The following is a 15,703-nucleotide window of genomic DNA, read 5'->3' as shown; positions in this document are numbered from 1 at the left end:
CATTGCCCTACTGTATGTCTCTTCATTCCTTTAATTAGGAAGATTCACTGAGGCTGTTACCTAGCGTGACCTTTTGTCAGGTGAAAATAACAACTGTCTCTTTCTCTCTCTCCCGCAGAGTTACATTCATGGCAGCAGTCAGGCTCAGTTTGTGGCTGAGTCTCACATAATCCTTCTTCTGAGTATCCTTACGCCAGCCTGTTTGTGAGTGCACGTGTCATGTGTTGACATAAATCGTAACATGATGCCGCAAAATGAAAATCATGCTGGGTAATGTGACTCTGTGACATGTTTAACAACTCATAATGGCGACAAACTCCCTCAATTTTCCATTTACATGCAACACCCACGAAGCCACTTTTATATTTCTGGCATTACAACTTTGCTGCCTGCCGCTCTTATTTTCCCAACATGCGCTGTCTGCGTGCTCCATAGGGAGGCTGCCTGCAGGACTGAACAAACACACCAAAGACAAGAGATTGTCTTCTTTTAACTTCACATCCTTGCCTTATTTGTTCCAATTGATGATAGACTGTGTCTGAGTGTACGTCTGCTTTTGTGTGTGCTCGCTTGACAGGACAGATGTTTGTGTTCTTCTCTATCTGCTTGTGTACCCAGGTGTACTTGTGCCAGTGCATTTGTATGTATGCAGGTAATGATACTGTTCATTCCTCGCTGTTGTGTTTGTCCTCAGGGGAAATAGCAGGTCCAAGGTTGCACCTGCTTCAGAGCAATATTTGTCTGTCCACGCTCCCACTCTTTGTTTTTGTTTTATTTTCTGCTCATCTGATTACATCTAAATGAAACACACACACACATGCCCACATTCACACCTGCTGAAATGCTAACACACCTACTCTCTTGTCTGTGCAGGTGGTGTTAACACATTTTATGACCGTCATAGACATCCCCATGGATTTAACCCTGTTTGATTCCTCATACACACATGCACACACACACACCCAAGTACCAATTGTAGTTGCATATCATTTTAGGGTGAGACAGATGCACAGATGTACGTATTTGGATGTTTTATTTTTGTGAGTATGGCAACTTTAATGTGAGTAGGTTCATATCAATATAGAAGGTATGTGTGGGACAAACCAGGTCAAACTAAAACCTCTGTCAATCGCTGTGTCCCAATTCAGGGGCTGATTACTTTGGAGGATGGCCGGACTGAAATGTGACAGACTGGTCCACAGAGAATCTTAATAGTAGAAGCCTGATACTAGTGCGTACTCTTCTTAAATTTTGGGCTGGTCGTTTGTTGCCATTATCTCTTGTTGAAAACCCAGTTGTCAGCAGTGCGAAATTAATCCTTGGATACTTTTAGTTGCTCAGGAATTGAAAGACCCTGGAAATGAGACAGCTTAGCCGCACTGCTGTGACACAAACAGTCTTCAAATACATCGTCTGAAGGTTGCGGCCCATGAATTGTGAGAATTGCTCAGCTATTGACTTAAGTTGAACCTCAGACATCACCAGACATTTGTAATCTTCCCTGGTGATACTCCCTCAGAGCTACACTGGTCTCTCTGTCTTTAGTCTAGTCTTCAGCAGTTTGAATGGAGCTCAAGGTCACTCGCCTTAAAATCAGGTGATTTACTAGGCCAGTGGACGGATATACCACCTGAAAACCTCACCCTCAGCATTCATCCTGTTGTTTCTGTCAGCAATGAAATCGTCAATAAATGCCGGGGGAGCCACTTCCATTTGAAGCCACACATTTCCAAACCATAATTGATCTACTGCCTCATTTGACAGATGAGGTGGTGGCTTCAGGCCACAAACTTCTTTTTTTATCTCTACATTTCCTTTTTTCATCTGCAGACTGACCTGTTTTGAGGTTTACCCAGAGTTCTCATCATGTATTGAATCCTCTGAGGTTAAAGTCATCATCATTGACAAAAATCATGTACATCTACTTCCTGGATGGCATGCTTGACTTACTGCGAAGACATAACAAAGTTTTTTCATCACCGTGCAAAATATTTATCTTCTCCGTGTTCAATCAGGTGGTTTGCCATTTTCTAGTTCTCCACTGTGCACCTTTTGTTTTACAGTGTACCTGTTGAATTTAGCAAACCAACTACTTTTGATACTCCACCTCAAGCAGAATAGAAACTCTCAGCCAGTGATGAGCAACAAATAAACTCTATCTGTATATGGACTAACATTTAAACAACACACATCTGCCCAACAACCATTTCAAGTGTCTAATTTGGGGTATTTTAGGAATTATCTCTTGAAAGATTTCTCACAAAGTTCCACCTGTATTAACATAATCCATTGTTACCTCCGCCAAAAAGGTTATGTTTTCACCTGTGTATGTTGGTTGGCTTGCCAGCGGGGATTATGCAGAACCAACTCAACAGATTTCCATGAAACCAGGCAGAAGAATGAGACATAGGGAGAGAGAGCCCACTCAATTTGTTAGGTTGAATACAGGAAGAAAAACATTGCACAGGGCGTTTTTTGGCATTTTCCAGTGAATTTGTAGATCTTTAAAAAAAAATTCAGGCATATGTAGGGCACTGATATTGATGAGATTGCGCTATTTTGTGCAGAGATCCAGACAAAAATCCAGATCTAGTGCATTTAAATGTGGTTTCAGCTGATGAATGGTAACAAAAAAGGCTACCAATTACCACCAATGTTCATAGCTGAGATAACGTGGATTCAGTTGGAAAATCAATACCGTGTAATCATCTGCACACTTTATATTTTTCTCAAGTGCTTACATACACACTAATGTATTGACGTATACATGCCGCCATGGCAACCCTCTTAAGTGGAATTGAATCTGGTGCATACACGTGGTTTTTTCTGCTTTCTGCCTGTTTGGTATTCTGGTGACGTCTCTAAACTTGTGCAGTTTGAGTGGAGGGGCTGAAGTGAATATATGGTGACAGCATTTAGCACCCAGATTTGAAACTTCTTGTTCAGGTGCAGGCAACTCGAGTGTGAATATTTTCCAGGATGATCAGGGTGCACGATGATGATGGATAATATCAATGCAGATGGCAGACCTGGCAGTAGGATGATAAGTGGACAGTAGCTGTGGTTGCAGTTCACGACACTTTGTTAAATCTAATGTGCTCCACACATTTCTCATGTTCTCTTGCAGGAGACAGGTGTAGGATGTCTGTAGCCCACAATCTATTTATTATCATGACTTTATTATTACACTGTGGCAAAGCTTCTTCCATCCACCCAAACAGGCCGATCCATGGTTCAGTTCCATCATTGTATGTGGAGGTATCTCTATTGTTTGTGTCTCGTCACCATATCATCGAGAGGATGCCTCAGTGTCTGCTCTGTGTCTCCCCTTGTGGCAGCCTTTGTTTGTGCTTCCCACCAGGTTTTCTTCAGTAATGTGTATTTGTATGCGGAGCACGCTGACAAGAATCCGTAATAAGGTGCTTAGCACCATGAGGCTGCTCACTATTGTCTGAACTTTTCATAATCTGATGTTTTTATTTCAAGAAGACATATCACAATGACTAAATGATGCAAGTACATGATGCCAGTTTAAAAATATATATCTTAAGTCATAAAAGTGAGAAGTGGCTTCACAGGCCCACATCATCAGTGGCTGCCCTCTTAGTTTAACCTTTTGACAAAGACAAGTGAAACTTGCTGATGAATTAAAAAACATTTAAAGGAAGATGTTTTCAGCGGGATCTGTATGACAGATTGAGAACAGCATTTAGAAGAATGTAAAAATATGGATTCAATTGCTTTCTCTTTCTGCAAACTGCGTGCTGATATTGTGCCCGTTCTGGTGACGTCTCTAAACTTGACCACTTTAGTAGAGTAGCTTAAGTGAAATTTTGTTGACAGCATGCAGCACCCAGTTTTTAAACCTTTTCTTATGTTCACGAACAAATTGAGCCTCTTGTTTGTTAGATGGTTTCAATTAATGTTTCTCAGAAGTTTATCTCTGTGAGTTTTTGCATTTGTGTTTCCTTTTCCCATGTACAGTTCTTAGGGAGCAGTTTGTAGGCAGTCATAAAGAAATACAGTCCTGCTCATACTCCAGGTAGTAGACATCAAACATCACTGAGGCTGATTATCTACTAAAGACCTTTGAATAATTGATGATTAGTAACACAATCACTTAAAGGTACAGTGTGTAGAATGTTGTGATATCTAGTGTTGAAATTGCATGTTGCAGCTGAACACCCCTCACCTCACCCTCTCCTTCCAAATATGAAAAAGAACCTGTGGTAGCTTCAGTTGTCATAAAAACTCAAAAGGTGTTTAGTTTGTCCAGTCTGGACTAATGTAAAAAAACATGGCGACCTCCAGAGAGGACCCCCTCAATGTAAATATAAAGTATTTAAATATAAAGGACCTTTTCTGGGCTAAAGAAAACTACAATTCATACAATTTAGATGAAACAAACTAGTGAAAACATCATGAGGATTATTCTACATTAAATTTCTGCCCAAAGTCCCCTTTCACCTAAATCTTACACACTGGACCTTTAACTGAATAAAATTTAACAGCAGAGACAAATCATACACTTCAAAATGTCTCTTACTTCTCAGACAATTCTGCACATTCTTGTTGTGAAGGCACTAAGTTTGTGCCACAATCTGGAAGTGTTAAGTAGTCTCTAGTACATAAAACATATTGAAATAAATATAATAATTAGTCAAGAGGTTTTCAGTGTACAATGGGTAAATAATATAACAGTTTCCTCAGATGTTCTTAAAATGTTGAGTGCTGCCGGCAACAGAAAAAAATTAATTAACTACTTTTCTTCCTTTCAGTCCACAGCATCACTGAGTGTGTATGCGTGTTTTTATTTTGTGTTTAAAAGTAAAGTTTAGCGTGAATCGCTATGTGTTATACTAGACATGTACTGCAATACAAATACCCCCTTAAATTAGCAGTTTGATTCACTCCTCTTTGACCCAGTCTCAGCAAACAAGAGGATTTTAATTAGTCTTTGTCCATTCTAATGCTGTTTAACTGGATTTTATTATACTTATATAAGTGTTCATGTTCTTATCTTCACACCATATTCTTTAAGCTATAGCAGTGCACATGCATTACTTGCTAATCTGCTCAAGTGCTTCTGTGCACATGAATGTACAGTATATCTGTGTATTTTCTAACTGTGTGTATCGCACTTCTTCCCGGGGCATTGTGTACTTCATGCTTCTCCCCCTCTTGTATTCGAGTGTGTTGTTTCCTTGACAACCTTGTCCCAGATGCTGCAATCACCATGGGGATGGTGCTGCTGAATGAGGCGGCCACCTCCAAGGGAGACGTCGGCAAGAGAAGAAGTAAGTAGAGAAGGTGTGTGTGTGCGCGTGTGTGTGCGTGTGTGTGTGTGTGAATGAGTGTGAGGATAAAATCAATTCAAGAGAAACCAGATTCAAGAGAAGCTGAATAGATTAAACATTTTAAAGTAAAGCGTAATTATTAAGACAATTAATGCTACTTTTGGTCCCGGCCTGAGTATTTTTAATCGTAAATTCTGAATAATTTCAAGCCCTGGCTGACTACAGAGCTTTGGTGAAGCTTTAAACAAACTATGTGAGAGTGAGTTTGTCCTTCAGCGATTTGTGCTCGGCTCCTACAAGCTTGTCTCAGATCCTATAGACGGAAACATTAAGCCAAGGGCTGAATGTACCACTAGTGTTATCCTGAGGTCTTTTAAGTTTTAGAGGGACTATACAGTTCAGGGTGTGAGAGAATGATAAGTTGAAGATTTGAGCAGAGAGAAGAGTAACTACAGCTCCACAGTGCCACTATTCTTTAACTACATAACACTAAAATAAAAAGAAATCTGGACAAACACTATATGGGAGTTTTGTCACAATTGGTCAAAAATCCTGAAAACCTCAATGACATATTTTCAAACTCAGTCAATATTTAATAGCAAGATTTTGAAATAAATCCATTCCATTTGTATTTTTCAGTTTAAACTTCCATAAATGTGTGATTTAACAATCTAAAGAAATAAAAACTGTACTCGCTGAGGATTTTGGGACCATTTTCCCTCTTGTAATTGTGGCAGAATTTTTCTGATGGAAAAAAAAATATATATAAATGGAAAGTTTAGGTTTACCTGCAGAAACTCCTTTTAACTCTTGACCAAGTCTTGAGACCAGCAGTTTTGGAGGGAAACACACTTACCACTCTCTTATTGTACTGCACAATATATAAATACAGATCATTTTTGATTTGATTAGGGTGTTTGATTCTTAAAATCCAAATCTATGAATTAATTTATATATTTATGTTCATATGGTTTTGTAAGACTATTTGGAAATGGTTTGTTCATAAAACAACCACAGAATAGTTTTTGGGTTAAAGAATTACGTAATTGGTAAAACATACTGTGCTAACACGCAAACACATTAAATGACTATTCAAAATTGACCTAATTTAGTCCTAACAAGAAATGAGTTTCAAGCACAGGCAGACAATTTGACTTTTTTTTTCTGATTGGTCTCCTACTTTTCTTCAAATTAAAAGAGCCAAAAATGTCATGTGCACAGAAATCACAACTGGAATTCAGCTGGGTTTGTTTGTGTTTATCTATGACCAATAAATGGCCAAAATAAAGCGACTCTAAAGGCAAAAAATAAAACTAGATAGTTTGCACTCACAATCTGCTGGAAATTAGTGCTGCAGACCAACACACCAGAACAGGTGGAAGATATGACTAATATCTCCCTTGATTCCCACATTACCTGCAGCTAAATACATATTAGTAAAACACGTAAAATCCCTATTGAGCAGCAGCACCTCTATTTGCATATTCATATTCATGGACGCATGTCTCCTCACCTACTTTTTCTTAGTCATTAAATAATTAAACATTCTGCTCATTATTCATTCCTGCTCTTTGTCTTCCTAAGACGCATTTCTTTGTTCCATTTACTTTTTTCTACTCACCATATGTTTGTTTTAGCCATCTACAGAACAGGGGTTGATCAGATGTTCTCTTATGAACAAATATAGCTCTGTAAATATGCACCTGCTCCTGAGAGGCGGAGGATTGTAGACGAAAACTGAGTCTCATGTAAACCTGGGTCAAAATACAATAATGCACAATCAACCGCAGGAAGAGTAAGTCAAAGAGGTGCACTTCACTGATTGCACTGAAGGTAAATCTCAGATGAAAGATGTCTCTGACTCAACATATGCACAAAGCCACGTATTCCATTTTGTCGGGGGTAAGGATGCAGGGTCTTTGTGTAGCAATCAACTGTAATGAGACTTCTGAATCGTAGATGCCATTCAGAGATTTTTGCTATAGCTGTTTAGTAACCAGGACGTTCATGGTGTTTGCACTTACATTTTCTTTACTTATTTTTTAAATGGTAAAACCTTATACTCCTTTTAAAATATGTAGCTGAATAAACAATGATTGGTGTTGTAATTAGTGCAACACTCAATTGTTACTAATAGTCTTAAAAATTAAGACCAGATATTCCAACAGTTACTTAAATTAGCAAGATATCTAGGCATGTTCCAAACGGTGACTCTTGGTTTTTTTGTGGTTTTAAGATAACATATATTTTTGTGTATCTCCCTGCTCAATCAATATCAATATCAAGTCTCAGGAAGTGGCATAAAATGTCAAATAGAGAGGTCACAGAGGAGGATAATGAATTGATGTCAAAGCTGTCATGTAGAGTTTCTGTGACATTTCTGTAATCGTCTCCGGTGCTAAAAACGCTGCAGGGAAGATGACAGAGTTGTTTCTGGCAAAAAAACACACAAAAATGTTCAAAGATGTAATTAGAAAAAAAACAGATGTCTCCTGATGACTCTTGTGTGGAGGTGTTGAGGCTGTAACCCAGTTCATCATTTTAGATGGAGATGGTCACTTGACCAATTCCTGTATCTCTGCCAAGGAGGTTCTGTTTTTACTGGCTGTTTCATTAGTCTGTTTGTCAGCAGAACTTCTCAAAAACTACTGAACTGATTGCTACGAAGTTTTGTGGAGGGCTGAAATAAATGGATAATTTAGGAATGTTTTTTTCTCTTTCTTTAATATGGCAAGATAGGTCGTTAGCCTCTGCAGATTTGCTCTCCAAGAGTTTTCACATTATCTCTAGATTATGAGAGGGAAGGTAGATATTAGATGCCCTCTATTGGTAATTACCTCAACCACTATAGATGCAGTATCACGCAAGTGGATTTCATTAGAGTCAGTGTGATGAAAAAGCAACCCAAGAAACAGTTTGATTGCCTCTGTGAGGCCCAACATGCATACACACAGGTACGCACACAGGCTAAAAAAAAACTCAAGATGATATTATCAACTTTTTGTCCTACTGCTCCTTTGAGAGTTTGGCAATTAAAATGATAACGATTTTAGAACGAGCCCAAGAATCGTTTTCAGTATCACACTGAAAAACACACACATTCAATTTGCATAAGTGTGTGTTTACATAATTATTACCTGTGTAATGTGGACGTATCACGTGCACACTGCTGATGACTCATTTATCAATTCTCGCTGTGCTGCATCAATTCCAGCAGGTCTCTCTCTCTCTCTCTCCCCCTTTCTTTGCTCATCTTCATCCTTTCTTTCTCCACCATACTCTCTTTCTCTGTCCTCTTGTTTGGTGCAAAAACATTTTTGCTTCATTACTTTAACTCAACCTCCTTTGTATGATTACCACCTGCTTACTTCAAAAAACTGAAGAAAACACGACATGCAGATGATATTTAACTGCTGTGCAAGCATCCTGATGTTGACAGAATCTTCAAGCACACAATGTCAATGTTGACAGGCCACGCAACATTGACACGTACTCACGCACACATGGATGCCCAAATTAAATCAGTGCGCTGTAAAGCAGCGTAAAGAATAGTTGTCTGTCAGTAGTAGAGGATTAAGCTTGAATCAGAGTCTAATCACTGGATGTGGGTGTTAAATCCCTGGCATATAGCTTCCATACACTGATGTGTGCAGCTACAGGAAGTTATCTGCTGCTTTCATGGCCATCTGCACCAGAAATCACAGCGCATGCACTGTTCCTCAGCAAGGGAGTCACTGAACGAGTAAATTGAGTTACAAGATCACTACATATGCAATATCGGTGCGCGGGTGTGTGGTGGGTGGGATGAGATAAGTCAGAGGGAAGGCGAAAGAGAAGCGGGATGAAATGTGAAGGGGAGTGAAACTTCAAGGAGGGTGGAGGAGAGATGGCGGGGAGAGTAATTGAACAGTCAGGAAACAGTGAGATGAGTCAGTGAAAGAACAAAATGCAGAATAGAAAACTTTAAAATACTGCCACAACCCCAAAAAGTACTAATCTCTCTATTGTGTGACGCCAGCAGGCAGTGTAGAGGTACCTCATCTGTTCTCATCTCAAGACAATGGAAACTCATTAGACTTTGATTGAAATTCAGCTGGAAAAAAGATGCGACACCAAATACCCAAGGTGTTTTATTGTTTCTTACACTGTTATATTGCAGACTCTTGAAGACCCATCGGTGTAAAAGTGTCAGCATTGTAATCCTGCAGAGCTAACTTTTGCTTTGCGTCACTCATGTGAGTTTGGCCACATGGGCGAGTAACTTGCGTCAACACTTCCCACCCATTCTCTCCTGGAAAAGAGGAGAGGGGCCCTGGCTAAAGTGACACCATCCAGAGGTGCACACAGCTTATCAAATTTTCAGCGTCTTCTCCAGGAACTATGCTTGGATGGTTTTTGTTTCCAGTGCAACCTGAGGCTGACAAGGGGTCGGTTTGACAACCTGCTAGCTTGGTTTGGTGCCGGACTCTGTCTCTGGCGAGTTTCATTGCCAACACTTGCTCATGTGGGATAGGGTTGGCAATGTAGGACCAGATGTTGATGTTTAAAAATAAAAGTATTCAATAAAGGAGGTAAAAATAAGAGAGGTATAATTGAGTGATTGAAATAAAGGAAGGGACAGAGGGGCAGGTGGATGCTGTTTAAAACAAAGTATTTTTTATGCCACACAGTTTACTATCAATATTTTCTGTATTGCAAGTGTTTAGTGAAATACAGATATTCATTAAACAATAAACGTCTGGTGATATTTGGACACATATACCATCATGCCTATACAAATATTCTTTTGTCCTGCTTAGACAGATGGTACAACACCAAAGCGGGGTCTTCTGTCATGTTAATAACTTGCAACCAGATAGAAATAGCGTGAGGAGAAGATTGATATTTCTGCACTCGCTCTGTTATTGAGGTTTTGGAATACGTAGGTTTATATTTACCTTTGCCAAGAAGGTTATGTTTTCATTGCCGTTTGTGTGTTTGTTTGTTTTTCTGTCTGTTTTTGGAGCGGATCTTGATAAATGGACAGATGCAGGATTTTTTTTTCACATTCTTTTACATAGCTTCGATACGGCGGTAGCCTTGGCGAAGGTTTGCCCTCTCGGCTGTTGATGCAATTTGATAAGTTAACTTTTCAAAGGGCAAAGAACTGGGAACTTGGAATTTATCCACATCGACATTTGTGATTGAGGTAATGTGAAAATCAACTGTTAGTGAAGAAACAATGCATTGAGGTTGAGCTACTTAAACCAGTTACTAATCAGAAAATGAATTGTTAATAACCATTTAGCATCAAATATCTTTTTACATGTGGTTTAACTTAATGTGTTTATTGGCTTCCCCCTCCTTATGGAAATGTAAATTCATTTTTTTTCTCCATGCCAATATATCACGATTTGAATTGAGCCAAGTCATGCAGTCAAAAGAGGAATTACCACCTTTGTCATTGAGGGAAATCATTCAGCTTAAACAACTTGTCATTTCGCCAAGGTCATAAATCTCTTAGCATATTAGCATGCTTAGTGTGTGTGCGCGCACGTCTCTCAGGCATAATTGATGAGCTATGGGAAATACATCCCACTATGCTTAATGAAGATACACAGACGTTTTGTCTGTCACTCTCACACACACACACACACACACACACACACACACACACACACACACAAGCATATACATAGATGGAGGTGTGGCAACACTGGGGAGACAGGGGCACACAGGCTCTCCCTGAGGACACACTCAAGTATGTATTGGTCTCAATCAAGTCACTCAGTCAGTGTCACTCACTCACACACACACACATATTTGTATCACAGTACTTATTTAAACCCAGGTCTCTCTTTTCACCTCCTCAAAATAGAACATAGGAGTGTTTTTAACAGTTTCCAAGAATAGGAGAAGATAAAACAGACACAGACACTGATTACCGAGTGGTGGTCTCCTGTGTGTTTGCGTATGTAAGTGTGTGTGGTAGATGGATGAGGGCTTGACTGTCATATCAATCACCATCACAGACGCACAGCTCTAATACAGCACAACTAACGCTCCCTGCTCATGAGGTGTGTGTGTGTGTGTGTGTGTGTGTGTGTGTGTGTGTGTGTGTGTGTGTGTGTGTGTGTGTGTGTGTGTGTGTGTGTGTGTGTGTGTGTGTGTGTGTGTGTGTGTGTGTGTGTGTGTGTGTGTGTGTGTGTGTGTGCGTGCCATGGTTCTTGTGTTGAATTGTAAATGGAAGATATGCAGTTATGGAGGTGACAGTGAGCAATGGCAGCAAACAGTCTTAAAGATAGAGTGCATGCATTAAAGATGACACAACACACACACACACAGAGTGAAGACCTGAAGATGAATGACAGCACATACACACAAATTAACACGGAGAATCTGTCTTACATTTTCACATCTTTTGTTCAGAAGTCGCCTCTCCTCTCTCTACCTCTTTTTTTCACACACGTGTATAGACACACACACACACACACACACACACACGTATGGACACACACATACATGCACAGTCTGAGAACAAGCACATATCTCACTATTTAGTCCCCAGGAGAGGTCCTCATCCTAATCCCTGATTAACAATATCAGACGGTGGTGACACTTTAATTTAACACAGTGCTTCTGGAGGATTAGCAGCTACATAAGGGGTGTGTGCATACACTCATACGCCCACACATACAAACACACGCAGACTAAAGATCACGCTCATGCTTATGTATATTTGACTTTAGAATAGCCACGGAGGAAATTAAATGATAACAGCTGCAAACACAAGTTTCTGCAACACCGCAAGTTTGGTAAAGAGAAAAGAGGCTTATTCAGTATGTGGAGGGATTCTCTAAATAAACATAAATGTTAAAGGGTTTTGGCACAAGAAGCACCAGGTAGTGTTTTAAAGTACTCTTCCCTTCTGTTTCAGCAACTGTTTGAATATCTTTTTATGTTATCTTACACAAGTTTGTATACGTGCCTGCATAAGTGCAAACTTGCGTTTGAGCCACCAACACGAAGAGAAGAGGATGTTTTCAGTATATACTGTGTACACCCTGCAAGCACACTCAGTTTTTAACAGAGATCAAACAGCGAGTTGCATCAGTGGTTATAATGTGCGTGAAATTATTTAAATTGATGCCTTTAGCCTGGAATCAAATATTCTCACAGGCCATTGTCTTATAATTATTATACATATATCAGGTCGCCTGCAGGACCTGGAGAAAGTACGACAGAATATGTAAATTCAAAAACATCAGTGTGACATTGTGGAAACTTATAGATCATAGTGAAGTTTCATGTATTGTCTGTTTTTCTTAGCTTGATGTTTCATTGTGCTACTGTCATTCTAACCAGAAACTTTGTGTGTCTGTGTGTGTCTTTGTGTGTGCGTGCCTTTACAGTCATCTGCCTGGTTGGCCTTGGCCTGGTGGTGTTTTTCTTCAGCTTCCTACTCTCCATTTTCAGGTCCAAGTACCACGGATACCCTTACAGGTAACTATAGCAACCATCAGCACTGTACAGATGCCCACACAAGTTTCACCCAGCATCCTCGGCAGTTATTCAAACACAATATACAAGAATGCAATGATTCTAAAAATTGTATTATTACAAACACAGTACAGACTTCAAAAACAGGATCCATCAGTTTCCATTATTTGATTTAAAGACATTTCTACTGAGAACTTTGAAACTTCCGAGTTCCTCCTCATCTACTTCTAATGTTGAACTTCTTTTACACTCAAATTAGCAGATATATACGCAGGTTTCTCAAATGCTAATAAACCTGCTAAAAAAAGGTGATTGACTGCACATTGTTTCCGATGTAGAAAAACTATGTACACACAGGTTCATGATTATTTATGCACCAATGCCCAGCAGTTCAATGCATGTCATAACGTTGTATAGAAAAGGTGCAGCATCAGTGTCTAGACTGCCAAAATACAGAGGAATTAGCACGTTTAACCGGGTGTCATGTTTCCATCTGTGTCGATGCCAATTAAAAACCTTTGTCTACTGCAGAGTCATTTTGCCGATTGTATCCACTCTCACTGCAGACAAAAGCCAGATGTCAGTGGGTTTTGAAAAGGGGCTTTACTGCTAAAACCTCCACAGAGACTTGCAGCCTGACTTTTTTGATTCACCACATTTCTTTGAGGTTTTTGTAGTTCACTCAATATGCATTTTTTTTTTTTTTTTTTTAAATCATGGGTCCATCATGGATGTTTTCTGCAGGTCGTCACAAATCTGGAGGTGCTTTGAAAAATAAAACGCAGTCAAACCCTGTAGCTTAATGAGCCGGATTAGTGGCAATTTGGTCCCACTTTGAGCTAAAGGTCGCCACTACATAAAAAAAGATTAAATGTGTGACCAAAAATATTCTGCAACTCTCCAGAGTCTGGGCCCATCAGCTCTGAAGCACCTGTAGGATATTACAGCTCAACAATAGAACACACACGGAGCTGCACACACTCACCTGCTGGAGGGGATTCAGGGTGTAAAGTGAGGCCGCTGTAAAAGGGCAGATCATTTATTGTTGTGACCTTATGCTAAGACTCCAATTGATGGAAATTTTAGTTGTGGTTTATTCTAACATTTTATTTGAAAGGTTTATATATTAGCCAAACAGTTTTCTAAAAAAAACAAACAAGGACCCTTCATTTTCTTGTAAACAGGTGTGAAATTTTTTGCAGATTCATTTGATCTGCTCTAGTAATTAAAGTGAAGCGTAAACTAAACAACTCCTGTGTTCCCGATTGAGGACTGTTTAAGGATGCATTTTTAAATTACTACAAACAAGAGCATAAACTGTACATACTAATTGTTTAATATGAGATATAAACATTTAAAATGTCTGGCTATAAAAAAAAATTAGTCAGTTCCATCTCTGTAGTCAGATATCAAGTTAATATCGCTCATGTGTTTTGAGTGTTGAATAATTTGATAATTTTATTATTAAAGGTTCGCCAGAATATAAATATTTAAATTGATGTTGTTTAAATTTGACCGTGGCTTCCTATTTATTAGTAAGTAATAAACAATGATAATATAAAATCAAGAAATGTTTTCCAGTAGACTAAGTTTTATGAAAGCAACTCAAACAATGGCTCTGACTCAGGCAGCCTAACTTTCTCAGGCAAGTCATATATATCCATGTACATCCATATATATGTTTTCTCTCCTGAGAGCAGATGCGTCTTCAGCAAGAATATGTTTCGAAACTCTTTCTTAATCATAAACATCCAGCGCTTTTATTTATTTTATTGCTTCAGATGTGTTGTGTTATTGTGCAGCAAACTCTCCAAAACACCTTATTTATATCTGTTCCTTCTCTCCCTCCTCTCTCCTTTTTACTCTTTTGTCCTTCTACATTCTACCTTTTAATGGTCCACTGTCTCCCAGCTTCCTTATTAAGTGAGGAAACGACAGAAGAGGAGGTCAGAGGGTGATGAAGTGGCTGAAGGTCGGGAGGAGTGGAGTTGAGAAGATACTTGAAGAGGAGGAGGCAGTGTTATAATTGAGTCTACAGCTGTTGTTGTTATTGTTTTTTTTTAAATTGACTGCTATCTTCGACTTTGCAAACTGAATAAAAAATAAATTATTCCTACTGACACTGGAAAATAAAGGTGTTTGGCATGTCTATATCTTTGTCCTTTCTTTATGGTCTGTCTTTGGTTGAATGTTGTGTGGGCAGATACAGTGTGATGCTGTTTTTAATCCACATTCATGATCATATTTATGAAAGCTGGTGAGAGAGGGAGAGAACTGAAGCCACATTGTGAGTTGGATGTTAAAAGGACGAGAGTAAGAAATATTGTTAGCAGAAGAATGTAAAGTTTTACGATGAGTTAGTAAACTTACTTAACAATATGCAGATTTGTTTTAACTGTAAACCCGTCTCTGATGGTTCATTAATCATTAAAAGGCACTGATAGTGGATATTAATGAGAGAGTTTGGGGCTTCGACTCCTTGTGATGTCATCAAGGTTGAAAATGGGTGTGGCTGCATAGAATAGGAAACTCCCACCCTGGGTTCTCACCACGATTGGCTGATAAGAGGCAGTGGAAGTTAAAGAGAGTGAGTGAGATATAGAGACAAACCTGATTAAAGTTAATTTAATACCGTATGGCTTAAATATTAATTAGACAGAGATTTGGACACCGACATAAGTCCAGTCTCTACCTTCACCAAGGACAGATTTGGTGAGAGATTTCAAAGCATGCAAATCCAGATTTTATTTTTGTGTCGGTGAACTAGGGGCCAGACTTGTCAGAGGTATGTGTTCTTTGTGCACTTTTAAATGAATATTTTATGATTTAAATATTAAGCGCTTTCCTTTGACCCAAATATGTTGTTTCCGTGTGTCTCCATCCCTGTAAACTTGTGCTGCAAATAGTTAATAGCTTCCAGCTGAATA

The 15,703-nt window shown here is 39.1% G+C and overlaps 1 protein-coding gene across 1 annotated transcript in view; it reads left to right on the top strand.

Moving 5' to 3' along the window:
* tusc3 (tumor suppressor candidate 3) overlaps positions 1 to 14,927 on the top strand; it is a 61,952-nt gene extending 47,025 nt beyond the window's left edge. The window contains exons 7-10 of the mRNA XM_020083724.2: positions 119 to 182; positions 5,223 to 5,297; positions 12,689 to 12,779; positions 14,688 to 14,927. Coding sequence (XP_019939283.1) covers positions 119 to 182; positions 5,223 to 5,297; positions 12,689 to 12,779; positions 14,688 to 14,703 — 246 coding nt within the window. The 3' untranslated portion in view covers positions 14,704 to 14,927. The remainder of the gene's footprint in view (positions 1 to 118; positions 183 to 5,222; positions 5,298 to 12,688; positions 12,780 to 14,687) is intronic.
* Positions 14,928 to 15,703: the final 776 nt, after the last annotated feature.

The sequence above is a fragment of the Paralichthys olivaceus genome, chromosome 8, assembly GCF_024713975.1.
Source record: "Paralichthys olivaceus isolate ysfri-2021 chromosome 8, ASM2471397v2, whole genome shotgun sequence".
In the NCBI taxonomy this organism is placed as follows: Eukaryota; Metazoa; Chordata; class Actinopteri; order Pleuronectiformes; family Paralichthyidae; genus Paralichthys; species Paralichthys olivaceus.
This window is presented reverse-complemented; position numbering and strand designations above follow the sequence as displayed.